This window comes from Rhinopithecus bieti, unplaced genomic scaffold (genome assembly GCF_001698545.2).
Source record: "Rhinopithecus bieti isolate Rb0 unplaced genomic scaffold, ASM169854v2 scaffold_7438, whole genome shotgun sequence".
NCBI classification, from domain to species: Eukaryota; Metazoa; Chordata; class Mammalia; order Primates; family Cercopithecidae; genus Rhinopithecus; species Rhinopithecus bieti.
In genome coordinates, this window is record NW_016805589.1 from 985,595 (window position 1) to 1,004,515 (window position 18,921).

At 52.4% G+C, this 18,921-nt stretch overlaps 3 protein-coding genes across 23 annotated transcripts in view; 1 reads left to right on the top strand and 2 right to left on the bottom strand.

Annotated features, from left to right (window-relative positions):
- RELL2 (RELT like 2) overlaps window positions 1-3,119 on the top strand; it is a 4,177-nt gene extending 1,058 nt beyond the window's left edge. For 2 of the 7 annotated variants that reach the window (XM_017872930.1, XM_017872931.1), the window contains exons 2-6: window positions 218-457; window positions 854-919; window positions 1,015-1,081; window positions 1,527-1,712; window positions 1,983-3,119. In XM_017872930.1, the coding sequence (XP_017728419.1) occupies window positions 274-457; window positions 854-919; window positions 1,015-1,081; window positions 1,527-1,712; window positions 1,983-2,430 (951 nt within the window). In that variant the 5' untranslated portion in view covers window positions 218-273 and the 3' untranslated portion in view covers window positions 2,431-3,119. Of the gene's footprint in view, window positions 1-217; window positions 458-853; window positions 920-1,014; window positions 1,082-1,526; window positions 1,747-1,982 lie in introns of all 7 variants that reach the window. The other 5 variants (XM_017872935.1, XM_017872936.1, XM_017872933.1 and 2 more) reach the window with 4 other exon arrangements.
- FCHSD1 (FCH and double SH3 domains 1) lies at window positions 1,362-15,263 on the bottom strand. Of its 7 annotated transcripts, none has more exons than XM_017872920.1 (21): window positions 15,101-15,261; window positions 13,417-13,752; window positions 13,089-13,186; window positions 12,437-12,482; window positions 11,965-12,032; window positions 11,480-11,621; window positions 11,257-11,393; window positions 11,042-11,105; window positions 10,053-10,181; window positions 9,487-9,609; window positions 9,224-9,319; window positions 8,682-8,801; window positions 8,167-8,271; window positions 7,853-8,014; window positions 7,098-7,226; window positions 6,937-7,020; window positions 6,651-6,768; window positions 6,296-6,516; window positions 5,083-5,170; window positions 3,761-3,816; window positions 1,362-3,622 (listed from the first exon to the last, which is right to left on the bottom strand). In XM_017872920.1, the coding sequence occupies exons 1-21, from the start codon at window positions 15,122-15,124 to the stop codon at window positions 3,557-3,559; spliced, it is 2,412 nt and encodes an 803-aa protein (XP_017728409.1). In that variant the 5' UTR covers window positions 15,125-15,261; the 3' UTR covers window positions 1,362-3,556. The 7 variants fall into 7 exon arrangements, 6 of the variants coding, with proteins under 6 accessions (XP_017728409.1, XP_017728410.1, XP_017728414.1 ...); XM_017872921.1 differs by having other exon boundaries at window positions 3,037-3,622; window positions 11,480-11,615; window positions 15,101-15,260; XM_017872925.1 differs by lacking the exon at window positions 5,083-5,170 and having other exon boundaries at window positions 3,037-3,622; window positions 15,101-15,262.
- Window positions 15,264-15,779: 516 nt separating this feature from the next.
- Window positions 15,780-18,921, bottom strand: part of ARAP3 (ArfGAP with RhoGAP domain, ankyrin repeat and PH domain 3) — a 28,529-nt gene continuing 25,387 nt past the window's right edge. For 7 of the 9 annotated variants that reach the window (XM_017872941.1, XM_017872939.1, XM_017872937.1 and 4 more), the window contains 6 exons: window positions 18,632-18,714; window positions 18,499-18,534; window positions 18,309-18,372; window positions 18,062-18,199; window positions 17,803-17,841; window positions 15,780-16,815 (listed from right to left, as the gene is read on the bottom strand). In XM_017872941.1, the coding sequence (XP_017728430.1) occupies window positions 16,330-16,815; window positions 17,803-17,841; window positions 18,062-18,199; window positions 18,309-18,372; window positions 18,499-18,534; window positions 18,632-18,714 (846 nt within the window). In that variant the 3' untranslated portion in view covers window positions 15,780-16,329. The remainder of the gene's footprint in view (window positions 16,816-17,802; window positions 17,842-18,061; window positions 18,200-18,308; window positions 18,373-18,498; window positions 18,535-18,631; window positions 18,715-18,921) is intronic. The other 2 variants (XM_017872945.1, XM_017872940.1) reach the window with 1 other exon arrangement.

Below are 18,921 nucleotides of genomic sequence, written 5' to 3' on the forward strand. Positions count from 1 at the left end.
GGGAAGGCTCGGGGCGTCGGGGAAGCGGGACCAGGGTCGTGGTAGAGAGCTTGCGTAGCCGCTGACCTCTTGCCTTGGGCCGTATTGACGAAACAGCACCCCTGGCCCGGACAGCTCCCTGGTTGGGTAGGGGGTGGAGCCGGACCTTAACCGGACGTCTTAGACGTGCTTGTTTCAAATCCTGAGGACTGCATTCCTACCCCTACCCCATTCCCAGCTGCAGCCCCCTAAACCCAGGAGGCGCCCTGGCCCGCGCTCGCCCCCCAGGGCCTCATGTCGGAACCACAGCCTGACCTGGAACCGCCCCAACATGGGCTGTATATGCTCTTCCTGCTTGTGCTGGTCTTCTTCCTCATGGGCCTGGTAGGTTTCATGATCTGCCACGTGCTCAAGAAGAAGGGCTACCGCTGCCGCACGTCGAGGGGCTCCGAGCCTGACGATGCCCAGCTTCAGCCCCGTGAGTGGAGCCTGGAACCCTGGCTCAGTAACCTTTCACCCTTCTCCCCACACCTCTGCCCCTCACCTCTGCCTACCTGACCAACAGACCCAGGCCAAATCCTGATCAAGCCTGCTCAGGAAGCTTAGTGATGCACTCTTGAGTTAGCAAATGGGGTGACACCACTCTGAAAGCAAAACTAGGGAAGGCAGCATGGACAGCAAGGGTCCTCTGGATGGTAGTCTTGGGCTTGCATTGGTGTCCCCATCTTTTCTGGTCCCTGACATGCTGAGGTCCAGCATGATAGCAAGTAGGTAAAAGGGTATGTCCTAAGCACTAAATGATGGGAGCCACCAGGTAATGATCCCCCAAAGCTGACTCATTCCTGCTTCCTTGCCAATCTCTTTCATCCTTCAGCTGAGGACGATGACATGAATGAGGACACAGTAGAGAGGATTGTTCGCTGCATCATCCAAAATGAAGGTAGGTCTAGCATAGCCCCTTGCTCCCTCCTTCTCCAACCTTCCCTTGCCCTGACCTCCACCTTCACTGACTCCCTCTTTTCCTTCTTCCCTCAGCCAATGCTGAGGCCTTGAAGGAGATGCTGGGGGACAGTGAAGGAGAAGGGACAGTGCAGCTGTCCAGGTGAGCTGGAAACAAGGGCCAGCATGACTTAGCTTGCCTTGGAGAGTATCCTCTCCTCCAGCACAATCCTCTCCCCGTCTCCTTGCATGTATGGAGTTGGGGGAAGGGCAAAGCTGGCTAACTTACAGGAAGAAAGAAGTTTTGTAGAAATCTTGAGTTCTTCAAAACATCTCTCTCATCTAGATGTCATCAAACCTAACATTTACCTCTAGTGCCACTCCTTTGGGTTAAGCAATGTTCCTTTTAGCAAACAGCCCTGGGAGGAAGAACATGTGGTCACTAACATCTTAATATTGAATTTATTAGATAAACACAAGAAAAAATGTTGGGGCTTGGGGAAATTGGGGCTTCTGGGGTTTTAAGGAGCATGCTGAAAGAACATAAGAAACAAAACATGAAGGGAAATGGAAATGTTACCCTTGCTCCCCTCCTCCCTGCTGTCCAGTGTGGATGCCACCTCCAGCCTGCAGGACGGAGCCCCCTCCCATCATCACACAGTGCACCTGGGCTCTGCAGCCCCTTGCATCCATTGCAGCCGCAGCAAGAGGCCTCCACTTGTCCGTCAGGGACGCTCCAAGGAAGGAAAAAGCCGCCCCCGGACAGGGGAGACCACTGTGTTCTCTGTGGGCAGGTGGGGCAGGTGCTCCATGGAAAGTGAGGTTGAGGTAGGGGGCCCAATGATCAGGCACCTGATCCCAAAAGTGGGCCTTGGCTCTTTCCTCCTGGACTGGGAGCTCCAGCGGAAGTCACGCTACACAATGTGCCCCACAATCTGAGAAGGCCTCCCCTACCTTAGGCCAGAGGGAAGTAGCCACTAAACTCAGGATGTCCCTGGTCAGAGGGGAGGGCCAAGCAGCCTCTGAGTTGTGGTCCTAAACCCCAGTGTTCCCTCCCCTCCCAGGTTCCGGGTGACACACATTGAGAAGCGCTATGGACTGCATGAACACCGTGATGGCTCCCCCACGGACAGGAGCTGGGGCTCTGGTGGGGGACAGGACCCAGGGAGTGGTCAGGGGTCTGGGGGAGGGCAGCCCAAGGCAGGGATGCCTGCCATGGAGAGGCTGCCCCCTGAGAGACCACAGCCCCAGGTCCTAGCCAGCCCCCCAGTACAGAATGGAGGACTCAGGGACAGCAGCCTAGCCCCTTGTGCACTTGAAGGGAACCCCAGAGCTTCTGCAGAGCCAACACTGAGGGACAGAGGGAGAGGCCCAAGCCCAGGGCTGCCCACTCAAGAGGCAAATGGGCAGCAAAGCAAACCGGACACTTCCGATCACCAGGTAGGAAAACACAGCCAGGACTGTACTGGGCTGGGCTCTTATTGCTCTCTACTCTGGGGGGCACTGATATGACCTACTCCTGTTCTCTCGTTGACCCCTCCCCTTTCTCTCAGGTGACTCTACCACGGGGAGCAGGGGGTATGTGAGGTGAGTCTGCCTAAGCCCTAAATGAGGTAATCTCATCTTCCCATCACCTACTTAAACTACTTAAGCCTTTCAGCTCCCTGAACCCCCAGAGTATAAACTGCAGGCTTACCCTTTGCTATAAACCCCTTGGTTTGGTGGTAGAGGTAGGGAAGGTCCTGCAGCCCCAGGGGAAAAGCTGGATACAGCTTGAACAGGAAGCAACACTGTTACTCTTCCTCTTCTCCAAGTCTCCTTCTTCATTGTGCTGATGGACTACCAGCTGGCAGGGCTAGGGTGTGGGTGGGCGTGAAGGCCCTCCCCTCCACTGGACAGCACTGCCCCCCAGCTGAGGGACCAGCTCTACTTCCACCTGGAGTTACACAGTCTCAGGCTGGGGGCCTCAGGAGAGGTCATGGCCCCTCAGTCTCTTCTCCTTCCCCTGCCTGCAACCCGCCTTCCCCAACACCTCGCTCCATATGATAGAGCGTGGCAGCTGGGAGCAGGCCCCTGCCCCTGGTGGGCCCCTAAAGCAATAGCACCATAGGCCCCCTGCCCTCTTAGCACAAGAGGCCCAGGCCCTGGCCTGGCCTTCATGCCCTTTATTCATTGTCAATAAATCCGCTCAGACCATTACAGCTGCTTCGCATCCTGGCTCCAGCGCCTTCTGATTCCCAAGGCCTGTTCCTCTCCCCAGCCTAACCCCAGTGACCCTGGCATCCAGAGTGGGGTGGGTCACGGAGCCAGGGTGGGGAAAGAGGTGGGCCAGAACCACTAGAGACTTTGATAGATGGTTTCCAGCCCCAGAGATTTCAGGCATTTCACCACCCTAGATAGGGTGATGGCAGAAGAGAAAGGAGTAGTTCCAGTCCTAGAGATGATAGGACAATGGGAAAAAAAGGAGTGGGCTCCAGTCCCAGAAACGGGAAGGGGCAAGTTTCTACCCTTGGAGGTGAGGGTGGAAATAAGGGAGATTCCAGGTTTTGGCTGTGTTGCTCTGGATCATTGAGGGTGTGGTCTGACAGCTTGAAGATAGGGACAGCAGCATCACCGGGGGTCAAGGATTCCCTGGCCTTCAGGTGAGGGGATCTGGGTGGCCAGGATCCGGGGCTTTAGCCGGCGGGGGAGGTGGTGGACGCATCTGTAGGGAACACACAGTTAGTGCTCCAGAGTCCTCCCTTAAGGGTATACCTGTCTATTCCCTCAGCCCTGCAGACAAAACAGGACTGGTTGGAATAACCCCTCTACATACAATCTCCTCCAAGGCAAGGGCCCTTACCGGCCTGAGTCGAGGTACCATCATGTCCAGGAGCCCAGGGAAGTCCAGGGCTTTGTCTGGAAATAAGAACCACAAGTCAGTCTTCAGACTTTGTTTTGTTCAATGCTGTATCTCCAGCACTGAGGACAGTGGCATTCTATAAATATTTGCTAAATTAATGGTCACCATCCTAGACCATAAAATCCATCACTCTATCCACTGTCCTCAACATTTATTGGGCAGCTGCTGTATAATCAGCTCTGCTCCAGGTATAAAACAAAGGGAGATAGGATACATAGCGCTCCCACCCCTAATGGCTGTCAAGAAACCAATAATGAAACCTCAACAAACACAATAAATGACTAAGTGCTAAGTCATGCAAAGTGAACTTGGGGTGGTGGAGATGGTGGTAACTCCAGGGAGGGAGACTCCTTGTGGACAAGGTGGAAGTACCAGAAGGTTTTAGAAAAGGCAGGCATTCCACAGCCATGAAAAAGAATGAAATCATGTCCTCTGTAGCAACATGAATGGAGTTGGATGCCATTATCCTAAGTGAACTAACTCAGAAACAGAAAACCAAATATTGCATGTTCTCACTTATAAGTGGGAGCTAAACAACGGGTACACATGGACATAGAGATGGAAATAACAGACTCCCAGGACTCCAAAGGGGGCAAAGGTAGGAATCGAGGCAGGGGTGAGGGTTGAAAAATTACCTATCAGGTACAATGTTCACTATTTGAGTAACAGGTACACTAGAAGCCCAATCTCCACTAGTATGCAGTATATCCATATGACAAATAAGCACATGTACCTCCTGAATCTAAAATAAATAATAATAAAATAAAACTGCTATAGACATTTAAAAAAAGAAAAAAAGTAGGCATCAGAAAAAATTATACAAAGCTAGGTATCTGGACACTAGGAGCAAAAGGTGCATATTGGGAGGACACCGTGAGAGAAGTTAGCTAATTTTTAAAATAGTGACTGAATACTTACTGTGTGCCAGGCACAATGCTGTGTAGTCCACAGGCATCTTTTTTAACTCTCATAACAATTCAATGAGCTAGTAGTACCTTTTCCTTACCTCATAAAGAACATAAACTGAGGCCCAGACAGGTTCAGAATCCCACCTCGAGTCACACACTTGGAAATGACAGAGTAGGATCTGAACCAGTCAGCCTGGCTCCAGAGCCCAGGCAAGTGCTCTCCACCAAGCTGCAACAGGCCTTATTGCAAGATGCCTGAGGGCATGGAAAGGACCAGTACGTGACCTGGGAGTCCAAGCTTCCTCCTTCCTCCTATCTGTTAGCCTCCCAGGGCTCCCAATTCCTTCCACTCACCCCCAGGCAGGACAGGTGCAGGGGGCCCATCCAACACAGAGGTAGGTGCAGGTGGGGAGAAGCTGGGAGGAGAAGGGGACGGCAGCATCTGGAGGTGGGGTGGGCACAGAGTTATTCCTGGCACGTGGGGAGGTTTTACCAGCTTTTCCTCTCATCCCATCTTCAGTTCCTTCCTCATCACTTCCCAACACAGGAAGTGGCCAAATGCTTGCATTAAGATGGGGGGGTGTAGCTGACAGATATTCAACAGACAATATGTATTGAACGCTTATGTATACTATGTCTCAAGTGTTCTACTAGCACTTCACATGTACTAATTCATTCAATCCTCACCACTACCCCATGAGGTAGGCATTTTTATTAATATGACTCCTATGTTAGAAATGAGACCTATGTTAAGCCAGGTCCAAAATCACGGAGCCAGTTATTGGCAGAGTGCTGGCTAGAACCCAATTCTCCTGATGCCCACTCCTATTCTCTTTCTGCTGTATGTATATACATTATAACAATAGGTATCTTATACTGAAACACCTTCTGCATTCCACTGCACTAAAGGCTTTGCCTCGGCCAGGCATGGTGGCTTGCACCTGTAATCCCAGCACATTGGGAGGCCAAGGCAGGCGGATGACCTGAGGTCAGGAGTTCGAGACCAGCCTGACCAAAATGGAGAAACCCCGTATCCACTAAAAATAGGAAATTAGCTGGGCGTGGCAGCACGCGCCTGTAATCCCATCTACTCAAGGGGCTGATACGGGAGAATTGCTTGAACCCGGAAGGTGGAGGTTGCAGTGAGCCGAGATCGCCCCATTGCACTCCAGCCTGGGCAACAAGAGCGAAACTCCATCTCAAAAAACAAAGGGGGGGGGCTTTACCTCGATTATCTCTAATTATGACAGTGAGCCTGCTAAAGTAGGTATTATCCCCATTTTACATGTGAAAAAACAAGCTCAGAGAGATTAAATCATTGCCCAAGTTATACAATAGAAATTTGAACTCAGATCTATCCAGCACTAAAGTAGGATCCCCAAACTCCTATGAAGGCTGCCTTGGTTTCCCTTTCCCCTGCCCACCCATAGGAGATGGGGAGGCCCAGGCCACTATAGGAGGTAAACCTGGGGAGCAGAGGGGGCATTAAAATGAACATGAGGCTTTACTGGGGTGGAAGGGTCGACCCAGAGGTGCCTGGGGAGTTCAGGGAGAAGGTAAGCCTCACCTGTTCAGGTTCAGAGAGTTCAGGTGGCCCTGGGGGACCAAGCAGCTCTTCCACCAGCAGTGAGGGGAAGACCCCAACACGGCCCCCAAATTCTCCCCTCCAGAAGCCGTCATCTACTCCATCTTGGGCCCGGGGCAGCAGACGGATGAGCGCCCCCTCAGGGAAGCTCAGCTCCTCTGCACTCTGTCCAGTGTAGCTGTACAGGGCCCGTGCCAGGAATGCTACAGAGGCCCAAGACAGACGGTGAGAGGGAGGTGGGTGGCAGTGCCCCAGGACCGTGACACCCCAGGGCTACAACCCCTAACAATTCTTCACCATACCCAGGGTCCCCTAACCCCAAATTTCCCTTTCTTACCTGTGGGCTCTGCCCCAGAGGGATTGTCACTGTCTTGGCCGCTCTCTGGGAGGGAGAGGTCCGGGAAGTTGAGATACCGCTCAGGGACAAAGCCTACCTCACCGTGTTGGTTCCGAGCCTGCTCACCCAGCAATGTGAACAGATATTAGATTTACCTCAGCAGTCCATGACCCTGGCTCTCCTCTACTCAGGCTTCTAGCTTTGCCTAGAAGGGTCCATGGGGGCCACAGAGAAGTCCTTCCTACTGCCCCCAACCCAAGGTCACAGCCCAGGGTCCCATACCCACCTTGACCCATTCGTCAGCATCTCCCTCCTCTATGACCTCCAGCCACTCACCCTCCGTGATTGTCAGCTCATCCTCACGCCCTGCCTGGGTCACACACGAAAGATTCAGGACTTGGCTGTCCCTGACCCTTGCCCATCAAAGGTCCCCACCCCCATTCATACCTGATAGTGAAATACCACATGTGCAGGGCAGGGGAGGGGCCTAGTGGCCAGGGCTTGGGGGACAGGCTCCTCAAAGAGCTCTCCTGTCTCCTCACATTCCTCAAAGTCAGAAAGCTCAGCATCCTCAGCCTAGAGGGGCAAAGAACAGACCTCATGGGGCCCGCTCTCAAGCACTGGTTCTATCTCCCACTCTTCCATCTTTCCTGTAAAGGACACCATGGATCCCCCTCCAAGGTAGCTGCACCCATCCACTCACCATGTATACAACCACAGTCCCCACAGAGTAGGATAATAACAACAGTAATAGCAGAGTTACAGCAATTGAGTGCATACTATGTGCCAAGCACAATGCAAAGTATCCTGTATATATTGTCTCATTTAATCTTCATAATGACCCAGTGCTAATAGTTTTGCACAACTATTAACCTCACTTTATTTATGAGGAAACTGGGGTTCAGAAAATTAAGTCACTCTTCGAGATTGCACAGCTCATAAGTGGAGTGGCTGGTACTCAAAGCCCTTATAGACTGCCCCAGAACCCTACTTCTTAATCATTCTATTATGCTCATAATAAAAATTTACTGAGGATTCTATGCCAGAAATTATGTAAAGAATGATATATGAATGATTTCACTTAAACCTCACAATAACCCTTTGAGTTAGGCACAACTGTGATTCCAGTTTCATAGGGTTTGCCTTCCACTGGAGTTTTTCCCTTCTAAGTAAGGATGGGTAGTGTCGGGGGAGGAGCTCACAGTTGGAGAGAGGTCCCTCTGGGACAGCCGAGCCTCGCTGAGACGTCGCTCCTGCTCCACCTCATCCTGGGCCTGGGTCATGGCTGGCTTCAGCCAGCGCTGCACATCTAGGCCAGCCCCCTGCAGCAGAGCCAGCCGGGCAGCCCCCTTCACCTGGCTCACCTGGCATGGGGAGGAAGGAAGTTAGTGGAACCTGGCTGATGGCAGTGTCTACTCTCTGCTTCTCCCTTCCCTCCTTCCCACCATCAGAAAGAGTAGAGGGAGTGGGGCTTGCCTGAGAAGGTGGGATCTCTAACCTCAGGGGTGTGCCTCACCTGTGCCCGGCGGATGCTCTCTCGCACTTCCTGTAACCTCTGTTCTATGCCTGGAGCCTCCCGTTCTGAAGCCTGCTGCCGCCTCTGCTCCAGTCGCTGCAGTACCTGGTTGGGAAGGCAGAGAACAGGGGTGGGTGCAAATACTGTGGGGCATGACTTACTACAGGACTGGTACTTTGCTAGTTGCATCACATACATTATGTCATTTAATCTTCCCTATGAGGTGGGCACTATTATTGGCCCTACTTTAGTGATGAGGAAATTGAAGTCCAGAGAGGTTAAGTCACTCCCTTACCCAGGGTTACAGAACTAGGAAGCAACAGAAGAGAATTTGAACCTATGTTGGTCTAGCTCCAAAAACTGTGTTCTTAACTATTGTGCCATACTGTTACCTTACAATACCTTTCCCTCCCCTCTGTAGCTCCATGACACCCTCAATGGCTCCAAGATCCCCTCTCTCAGCTCTTCTTGCTGAGACAAGAAGGTGCACATGACACCTGTGCCCCCCACCTCACCCGATGCCCATGGTTCTGGATCTTGTAGTCACGGGCAGCTCGGCTGGTCAACCGCTGAACCTCTTTCTCCAGGCCACTCTCACCAGCCATGCTTTCTGCTCCCCACTCCAGGGCACACACCTGAATGGGTCAGGGGGTGCTGTGAGGAGGACCTGAGGCTGCTCCTTCTCTCCAGTTCCCTCCTTTTTCCACTCTGTCTTGACCTCCAAGGACAAGGACAAAGAGGAAGGGGCACATGCCTATGGCCATGGATACAGGTAATGTGGACACAGAGATACAGAGCTTCAGAAATGGGATCCAGGTTGAGGGACAGAGGTAGAATGAAGAAGATGGTGCAGTCAAGTGACTGAAAGGTGGCCTGAGGTGTATTTTGTGTGTGTGTGTGTGTCCTGGTGGGAGGGAGGTGAGCTGGAATTCTGAAACCCCCTCTCCATGGTGTAACACTCACTAAGTTAACGTAAAGACAAGGATAATGGAGGAGGAGGCCTAAATCATAGTCCCCTTTTTATGTGGCCTGGTTCCAACAAGCAGGAAGGTCTCACCTGATCAGTCCCTGCTGGCTGAAACTGCTGAGGTGGGGTGGGGGAAAATACACCAGGCTCCTTAAGAAACAGCTTCAGGTCTTGCTCCCAGCTTACCTAGGGGTTGGGAAAAGTCAAAGTCACTCATTCACTGGCTCACTCTCCAACCCTGTCCCTAGCACTTCTTGGAAGAAAAAGGACAATGTGTGAAGGAAAGAGGGCTGCATTGGGAGGGAAGGGTAAAAAGGATCCCTAGGGAAGCTCTTAGAGGCCACAGCCCTCACCTGGGAGGTTGTCTGCTCCCCATGGTGGGCATGCTCCAGGACGACCTCTGCGGCTTCCAGCTCAGTGCGGCTGAGGGAGGTCAGGGGGTCCCTCAAGTGTTCTGACAGCTCACTGACAAGGGCCTAGAAAGAACCCCAAGATACTAACACCACCCTTCCCCTAGATCTCTACTGTAAAATAGGTTCGTTCCAGATTTGACAGGTGATGGTCATGAGATATAGGAAGGAGGAAAGAAGACATTCTTCATGAGAAAGGCCCTTATGTGTGCAGAGCACTTAGAAGTTTAAAACATACTTTAACATCCATTCTCTCCTTTGAGCCCCACTAGTGTTATAAGATAGGCAGAGAAAGGGTTATCCCTGATGAGGAATCTGGGGTTCAGAAGGGTTACGTGTACTGTATGATGCCATGCAGCCAGCTAGGAGCAGAACCAGAGCCCATCATCTACCCACTGTAAGTAGACAAGATCCCCGGCACCGCCCAGTGTCATGGGGATCAAGAAGCAAGGGGGAGGTCCTCCTTTCCCTCCCTGCTGAGGGACAGGGGTGTTTGGGTTAAGACTGGCCTTGAGCAGAGCTGGCAGTTCCTCCTGGTAGTAATGGTCGAGGTGGGCATTGGTAGCCACCAAGGTAAGCAGGTACTCATTGCGGGCGGCTTGCAGCTGCTGGGAGTACTGGGCTGACTGGGCAGACAGCTAGGAGAGTAAACTGATGTCAATAGGAAGCCCTAGACCCCTTGAGTCCTTCCAAGACCAACTGAGAAGCCAGATCCAGAATGGATTCTCACATTATTGAGTGCTTACTATGTGCCTGGCACTACACTAAAAATGTTGCATACTCACAACTCCTGCTCAAAATCCTCTAGTACCTTCCGCACGCATTTAAAATAAAATCCACTGTTCCTTACCATGGTCCACCAGGTTCAATATGAGCTGATCCCCACAACCTCTCTGACGTCTTTTCAAGTGCTTGTTCCCTTGCTCACAGTACTCCAGCCATACTGGCCTTCTCTCAGTTCCTCGAGCCTACAAAGTTATTCCCACCTCAGAGCTTTTGCACTCATCATTTCTTCTCTCTGGAATGTTCCTCCCCTAGATCTTTGCAAGGCCAGCTCCTTCTTGACAATTAGGCCACCTATTCAGAGAGGCCTCCCTCTAAATTCTACTCCCTTGTTATTCTTTATCGTAGTACCTTGTTTTATTTTCATCTTAATCTAAGTATTTATTTGCTGTCTGTCTCTCTTAACCAGACTGTGAGGGCAGGAACTCCATTGGTAGTGTTCTCCACTTATCCATAGTGTCTAGAACAGTGCCTAGTACATACAGATCCTCAATAAATGCATATTAAAGGACTGTAAAAGAAGGGTATTCTTTCCATTTTATAGAAGAAAATAAGGCTCAGAGAGATCAAGTAAATTAACCAAGGTCACCCACTCAGGAAGTAGGAGAGCCTGGATTCAACCCAGTCTTTCATACTTATGCACCTAGGTTCCAAACCACTAGACTACTCTGCCCTCCTCTTCCCTGCCCCACACTCATGCCCTCATCCGTCGAACCTTGGTGCTCAGTTTCTGGAGACTGGTCCGAGAGTGGAAGATCCCATGGTCACTTCGGTTTAGCCTGTGCAGGTGAGGGAAAGGAGTCAGACCCACCCCAAGTGAGAGAATATGAGATCAGGGTCAGGCCCTGCTTTGGTGACTTGGCTCCACCCCTACACAGCCCCACCTCCCTGTTCCCCCACCTTGGGCTTCCTCACTCTCCATGACCCCACCTGGCCTGGACATCAGCTGCCTTCTCCTGTGCCAAGGCCCACACACGTTCGCGCTGCCCATACAGCTTCCGACTTCGGCTCAGCTCCCGGACAGACTGCAGCACCTCAGCCTGCGCCCTCTGGAGGTTCTCTGTTCCCTATTGGGATGCATACACAAAGTCCTGACCTAGACCACCATTGGTCCCAAGCCAGCTCTTCCTTCACCCCATCCTCTGAACCATACCTTCCTAAGCACCTGCTCCTTGGCGCTCCGCCCTGTACCCCCTGCTAGGTCACGGTATCGGTCGGACGCCTGGAGCCGGGTTTGGCCCCCAGCCACGGTGGCATCCAGCAGGCAGCGCCAGGCACCGAACACTGTCCTGCCCCTCCCCAGAGAAGGTCTGTGTTGAGGAGGAGAGCACTCCACAGCTTCACGAGACCACCCCCGCCCCCTGACCAACACCATGGGAGACAGAGTGCTTTCCCATCCTCCCTTGTCTGTAAGCCCATCAATCGATCAGCCCATTAGCTCAGCCACAAGCCTCACTCCTGCCCTCCACCCCACCCACAGTGTCCTTGCTGGGTCAGCTCCTCTGCTGCTGCTGTGTCAGCTCTACCTACAGCTCATGTGCCCTCCCCACTTGCTAGGCCTTCATCTCCACAGGCTCCTGGGGCTGAGCTCCCCATCACTTTTTGGTCCCTGTGGCCCGCCCCCTCCATAGGGCCCACCTGCCGTCCATCTCGCCGCTCCGGTGCCCTTCCCTCTTCAGGAATGGGCCAGCCAGTTTCTGGAGTGCCTGGTGGAAAAGCCATCACAGAACCAAGTTCCCTTTCAAAGACCCACCCCAACTAGGAGAATATGAGATCAGAGTATAATCATACCATCCTTTGGGTACATTACATGCCACTTGCTTTGCTAAATGCCTTATAGTCATTAATTTGTATAATCCTTACAACAACCCTACATGAAAGTAAGGTATTATTTTTATTCCCATTTTACAGAGAAAGAAACTGAGGTCAAGAAAGGTTAACTAACTGGTCCAAGGCCACATGGCTATAATCACACAACAGGGATCTGACACCAGTCTGCTTGACTCTAGGCATCTGCTCTTGACCACAATAGGGATAGATATGGACAGACATTACTGGTGATGTAAAGGAGACTGGAACAAGAGGTAAGGTACAGAGAAAAGTCCCATACCTGCCCATACTCCCGTTCAATGGCTGCCCTCTGCTTGCTGTAGGATCTGCGGAGATTGCAGGTGGGGGGTGAGGTGGGGGATAAGATTGTGTTTGGGCATGTTCTCCCCATCCTCAGTCCTCTACTCTGGGCAGGAAGAAGCGGGGGACAGCCAGGTTCCTAGAGCGTAACTGCACCCAGAGGGAATGGGACTGATGGGAGTCCTTGAGATCACCTCGTGCAGCCGCAACACAGGAAACCCTCACCTTACTGCCCTGGGCCCCAGCAGGATCCTCCCCAACCCAGAGGTTCATCTGTGGGCTTAGAGGTGAAGATTGATGGGGGCCTGGGTACGACATCTGCCAGCCTTCCAACAGGTCTGGAAGAGGGAGAGGGATTCTGCTCTAAGGTTGATTGTGGGGTTGGGGGCAGTGGTGTGGAGTCAAGGGCTTTGAGGGAGAGTTCCTGTGTTTATGTGGGGGGGAAGCTGGGGGGGTTAGGTTGGGGAGCATTCCTATCCAGTATCTGGAGAGGCCAGGCCTAGGGTGAGGGCTGTGGATGGGTCGGCTGGGGAGCTCTTGGCCCCTGTTCCTCCACCCCGGCAGATGTATGTTGGGGAAAAGTGGCGCACAACGACGAAGGTGAGTGTAAATGAAGAGGGTTAGGGGGCTACCTGATGTCCTCCAGCAGATCCGCCTCCCTCTGCTGCCGGGTCTGAAGGATGCTCAGCTGTTCCAGGAAGCGAAGCTTCACTTCCTGGGCCGGCTTCACCTGCGGGGGCAAGGAGAGGATGAAGACCCCGGGCGCAAGGACCTAAAAAACACTCCGCGCAGGGAGCGGTGAGGGGGCGGGGCCAGGGAGGGGCTGAGCTCTTTCCTCGTTACTTCTGGTTTGGGGTCTGATCCCTTCCAACTTCCCGTCTCCCACCCCAAGTCCGGTGCCTCCTTAGCTCCGTCCGTTCCCCCAGCCCGCCAGGACTCCCCATTCAGGAGCAAGCTCACTTTTCGGGGCGGTGGCTGCATCTCCGCTCCAGCAAGGCGGCCAGCGACTGGACTCCGGAACTCGAGGAAGCCCCGCCCACTGTGGAGCCCCGCCCCAGCCCAGGCCAGGCCCCGCCCTCTGCCCGCCCACGATTTGTCCGGCGACGGCGCGGGCGCGGAAGCGAGAGGGGGCTGCAGGAAGGGGGCTGCAGAGAAAATAAACCTGTTACTGCTGCGAATACCCCGGAAGGGTCCAGGCGGCAGGGCGGACGCAGCGTCCGCTGGGCGGTGGGGAGAACCCCAGGCATCTGAGTCAAGACGCCTGAGTTCTATTTGTAGTGTATCCACTGATTCAGCCTGTAATTATTGATAATTATTCATTTGCATATGTAGATCACCAGTCCCCGAGCTAATGATGAGGAATTCAATGTGTGACCAGGGAAACTGAGTCACTGGGCACCTGAGCAAAGATGCATCTGACGAAGAGAGGGCTGGTCCCAGACCTTTTCCTAATTCCCGCTTAACTGGAAAAGCCAGCATGAGCAGGGTGAGAAAGATGATCCAGGAAGGAACCAGGCCCAAAGGGAAAAAGTCTGGGCCCCACTGAAAACTAAACGATACCAGTGAGTCGGCGAGAGCTGGGAGATGCGCAGGAAGCCCCTGCCATCTTTAGGATCTTCCGGCCCTAGCACTGCTTTCTGAGGAGCCTCTTCCCCATTCCTCATCCTCCTCACCTAAGCTCCTTTGGCTCAGGCACCTGTCCCAGTAAGTCTGACATGGTTCAAAACTCCAGATTCACACTCCAACTCCCCACTGACACCTCCGCTAGTGTATCTAATAGGAACCTCAACTTTTAAAGCTTTTATTTATTTATTTATTTATTTATTTAATTTTTGAGACGGAGTCTCGCTCTGTCGCCCGGGCTGGAGTGCAGTGGCCGGATCTCAGTTCACTGCAAGCTCCGCTTGCCGGGTTTACGCCATTCTCCTGCCTCAGCCTCCCGAGTAACTGGGACTATAGGCGCCCTCCACCACGCCCGGCTAGTTTTTTGTATTTTTTTAGTAGAGATGGGGTTTCACCGTGTTAGCCAGGATGGTCTCGATCTCCTGACCTCGTGATCCACCCGTCTCGGCCTCCCAAAGTGCTGGGATTACAGGCTTGAGCCACCGCGCCCGGCTAAAGCTTTTAAAGCTCCTTCAACGTGATCCTCCCCTGTAGCGTTTTAAATGGCACCTCATTTCCTCCAGTCAGTTAAGCCAGAAACCCAGAGTCAGTGTGCCTTCTCCTACCCCTACATTCTATCCATCAGTAGGTCCTACAGGTTCTATTTCAGACAACAATAAGCAAACAAAAACCTCTTGATCCACTTCCCTCAATTTCCAAGACCACCATCCTAGTCCAAGCCCTCTTTATTAGACTTCTGGTCTAATATCTGGTCTCCTTACTTCCACACTTCCCCCACCCCAACCCACTGTTCACACAGCAGAGTGATCAACCTTTTTTTCTTTTTTAAAGGGAAATAAGATCTCATCATCTACTTGCTTAAAATGCAATTGCTTCAGAATAAAATCCAAATAGAATCCATGGCCTTCAAGGCTATGCATGGAAGACCCTGCTGGTCTTTCTTACTTCAGCCTGTACTCTCCTCCCACTGTCCGCTCACTGTGCTCCAGCCTCCTTGCTGTTCCCTCAGTAGACCAAGTACCTTCCAGTGCAGAGCGTTCTTCATGCCTGCTTTCTTTCTCCAGAATCTCCTCCTTCCAGCATTCCACCTGTCTCCTCCAACAGCTTATTTCCCTTTGCAACTCTTCACAGATGCCTTCCCCATCCACCCAGTCCAAAGGCCATCTCCACAATCACTCTTTTTTTTTTCTTTCGAGATGGAGTCTCGCTCTGTTGCCAGACTGCAGTGCAATGGTGCCATCTCAGCTCACTGCAACCTCCACCTCCCAGATTCAAGTGATTCTTCTGCCTCAGCCTCCTGAGTAGCTGGGATTACAAGCACATGCCACCACAACCAGCTAAGTTTGTTTTTTCAGTAGAGACAGGGTTTCACCATCTTAGCCAGGATGGTCTCAAACTCCTGACTTCAGGTAATCCATCCCCCTCAGCCTCCCAAAGTGCTGGGATTACAGGTGTGAGCCACTGCGCCTGGCCTCCACAATCACTCTTCAGGTTCATCACTTTGGTTCAGTTTCTTCACAGCACTAAACTCACTTGTTCAAGTACTGGTTTATGTGTTTAATTGCTATTTTCTGTTCCCCTCCACAATGGAGGATCCATAAGAGCAGGGGCCCTGTTTGTTTTGTTCATGCTATATCCCTAGACCTGGGACCAATTAGGTGCACAATACATATTTGTTGAATGAATGAATGAGAATGGTAGTCTTTTGGTTCCAAGGTTTATTGACAATTACTCATCTATTTTTGACTCCCCTGGTCCCAGCCCCCAAACTCAATCAGTCTCCCTACTCCAGGCTTCACTGTAGTCCCAGAATGTAGGAAGTGGGACAGGATAGACTTTAACATCATCCAGGCCTCTGGTTTCCAAAGCATTTTTTTCTTTAATGCAATAAAACCATTCGTTTAAAACCCAAAATCTCTCATAGAACCCCTACATATCAAATATATAAAGTAGGAGCTGCCCTTGTTGAGGGAAAATATGTGAGGCTTATGGCTCTGACAAACAGTTTGACATTCACTGCGCTCCTTACTTCAGTTACCTCATGGTACAGATAAATGGGCTGGGCCCAGAGAGGAGCCATGACCTGTCCTGGGACATGCAGCCACTGAAGCCTTCAGTCCAATGCTCCTTCCACAGCACCACACTGGATTCTGGAGTCTTTCCAGCCGGGCCAGAGGAAGCTGCAACAGTGCCATGATAAGAGCTTCTGGATCTTCTGATACCTACCCTCTCAGACTGCTGGTCCTAGGGTCATGTGAGGGGATGACTGGAGGGTGGACTAGAAGTGCAGGGGGGTTGGGTGGGGAAGCCAGGTGTCTGTGTTGGAAGGCCAGTGGGACTGGGGGATTGGGGGCTGGATGGCTGGGAAGGACTTCCCAGGCCTGCAGTGGTCTCTCCTTTCCTCAGGATAAGGCTGCTGAGCTCCTGGAGCAGCTGTTCCTCCAGGGACCCCCGTGCCTGGGGACTGCTCTTTGAAAGGGGGCCCGGAGGGGGCTCAGGTAGCCTCTCCTCCTGGCCCAGGGTGCTTGACTTGGAGAGAAAGGGTTGATCCAAGGACTTCTGGCTGGTGAGGGGGTTCTCTGGCTTCACTGTCCACTCCCGTGTGATGGAGAAAGAGGTAGAAGTGTCCTGGGTCAACTCAGGGAAGGCCCCTACTTCTTCATACACTGGCTCCTCATACACAGGCTCCTCCAGCTCCTCTTGTTCCTCCACAGACCCCTGGGATGACTTCATCGGCTGGATGGGAATGGGATGGCAGGAGTGGGCACAGAGTTAAAGTTACCAGATTATTAATCACTAACATTTACTAAGCTCTTCCTCTGGGCCAGATGCTGTAAAATACTTGGCATGTATAATACTGGAACAACCCTGTGCAGTGGGTTACACTACAAAAGAGTCAACTGAATGCAAAGGGGTTAAGTTGCCCAGCATCACATAATGAGTAAATGGCAGAGCTGGGGTTTGAACCCAGGTCTGTCTAACTCCAAAATGCATTCACTTCATGACTTTCCTTCTATTTCACAGATTCTGTGACAACTTTCCCTTTGGTTTATTTTATTTTATTTTTTTTTTGAGACAGAGTTTCACTCTTGTTCCCTAGGCTGGAGTGCAGTGGTGCGATCTCGGCTCACTGCAACCTCCGCCTCCCAGGTTCAAGTGATTCTCCTGCCTCAGCCTCCCAAGTAGCTGGGATCACAGGCATGCGCCACCACACCTGGCTAATAGTGTATTTTTAGTAGAGATGGGATTTTACCATGTTGATTAGGCTGGTCTTGAACTCCTGACCTCAGGTGATCCACCCACCTCAGCCTCCCAAAGTGCTGGGATTACAGGTGTGAGCCACTGTGCCCGAACTTTCTCCTTTTATTACCGCATCTTACACCTCTCATTTTCCTCATTCTTTCTGGCCTCCTCTCTCTCTCTGTCCTGTCCCTCTCCCTTTCTCTCTCTCTCTCTCTCCTCTCTCCCTTTCTCTCACACACACACACACACACACACATACCCACCCTGATGGCCTACACACACACACACCCCCGATGGGCTACACACACACATACACACACACCCTGATGGACTACACAAACACATACACACACACACACCCTGATGGCCTACACACACCCTGATGGCCTACATGAGGAAAATAGAGCACATCCGGGGCTCAGGCAGCACAGAGGAACACAGGGTTGACAGGCATACTGCTGGAGCAGGCACAATACTCACAAAGAACATGGACAGGGTCCTCCGGTTGTGTAGTTGCCGCTGGACACAGGTGGGGTGGGGACAAGGGGAGGGAAAGATATAAAGACACAGTGAGGACTAGCAACAGGAGACAGGAGTGGTGAATGGGGGTGAAGAAGGCAGAAGGGAGGGGGACAGTGAGCACAGGGTGGCACCAGGCTACCAGGCACACCACTCCCTACTGCAATGTGACAAGGGTTACAGCAGGAATCAGGGGTTGGGGCAGACTGGGGTGCCTTACCAGGGTCTGATTGGCAGAGAGGAGGGTGGCTCCACTGTCATCCCCACGGATAGGCAGCAGAGGCATAGTGCCAAACTTCTGACGAGCAAGGTCGGAGGAGGAACGGCGTCGTAAGACCACTGGCTGCTGGTCATCGTGCTGGTGGGAGCGTGAGGGGTTGGCACCAGTGGGCATGAAAGGCACTGAGGAGGATAGCTGGGCCCCGGGGGACCACAGACCCAGCCCTTAGCCTTTTCTTTCCCCTCACCTGGGCTTTAAGGATGCTGGTGGTCCAATCCCACATCTCATCCTCGTCAGTGCAGGACAAGTAGCTGGGGTGATCAGAGTGGAATCAGAGGGAGAGAGAGGGTCACAGCTTTAGGAATGGAGCATAGAAAGAGGGAGGAGAAAAGACAGTGCAGAGCTGGGCCAGAGAAGCCAGGGCAGGAGGTACTCACAGGTGCATCTTCTCCAGTATCAATGTGAAGCCCCACCTGGGAGACAAAGAAGAACAGTGATGGGGCAGTCAGAAAGGGCAGGGGGGTGAAGGCAGGAAGGTCCTGGAAGTGCGGGCTGGGGAAGAAAACTCACGGTGTTGGGGGCTTTAACTTCTTGCGGATTCCCAGGAAGACCTTGGCACCTTCCAAAGGCCACTCCCGTTCTGGTTTAGAGCTCTGAGAACAAAAACAGAGTCAGTGAGATCGAGAGATGAGAAATCATGGTTAATGAGGTCAAGATGTCATGGAAGCGATGGGGTAGGTGGTCACAGGGTCTCAGAAGTAGGGGGCAGAAAAGCAATGAGATTGATGAGAGTATGGGCTGTGGAGTCAGAGGGTGGGTACAGTCATGGCTCCTCTCCATGGCCACCCAGCATCCCACGC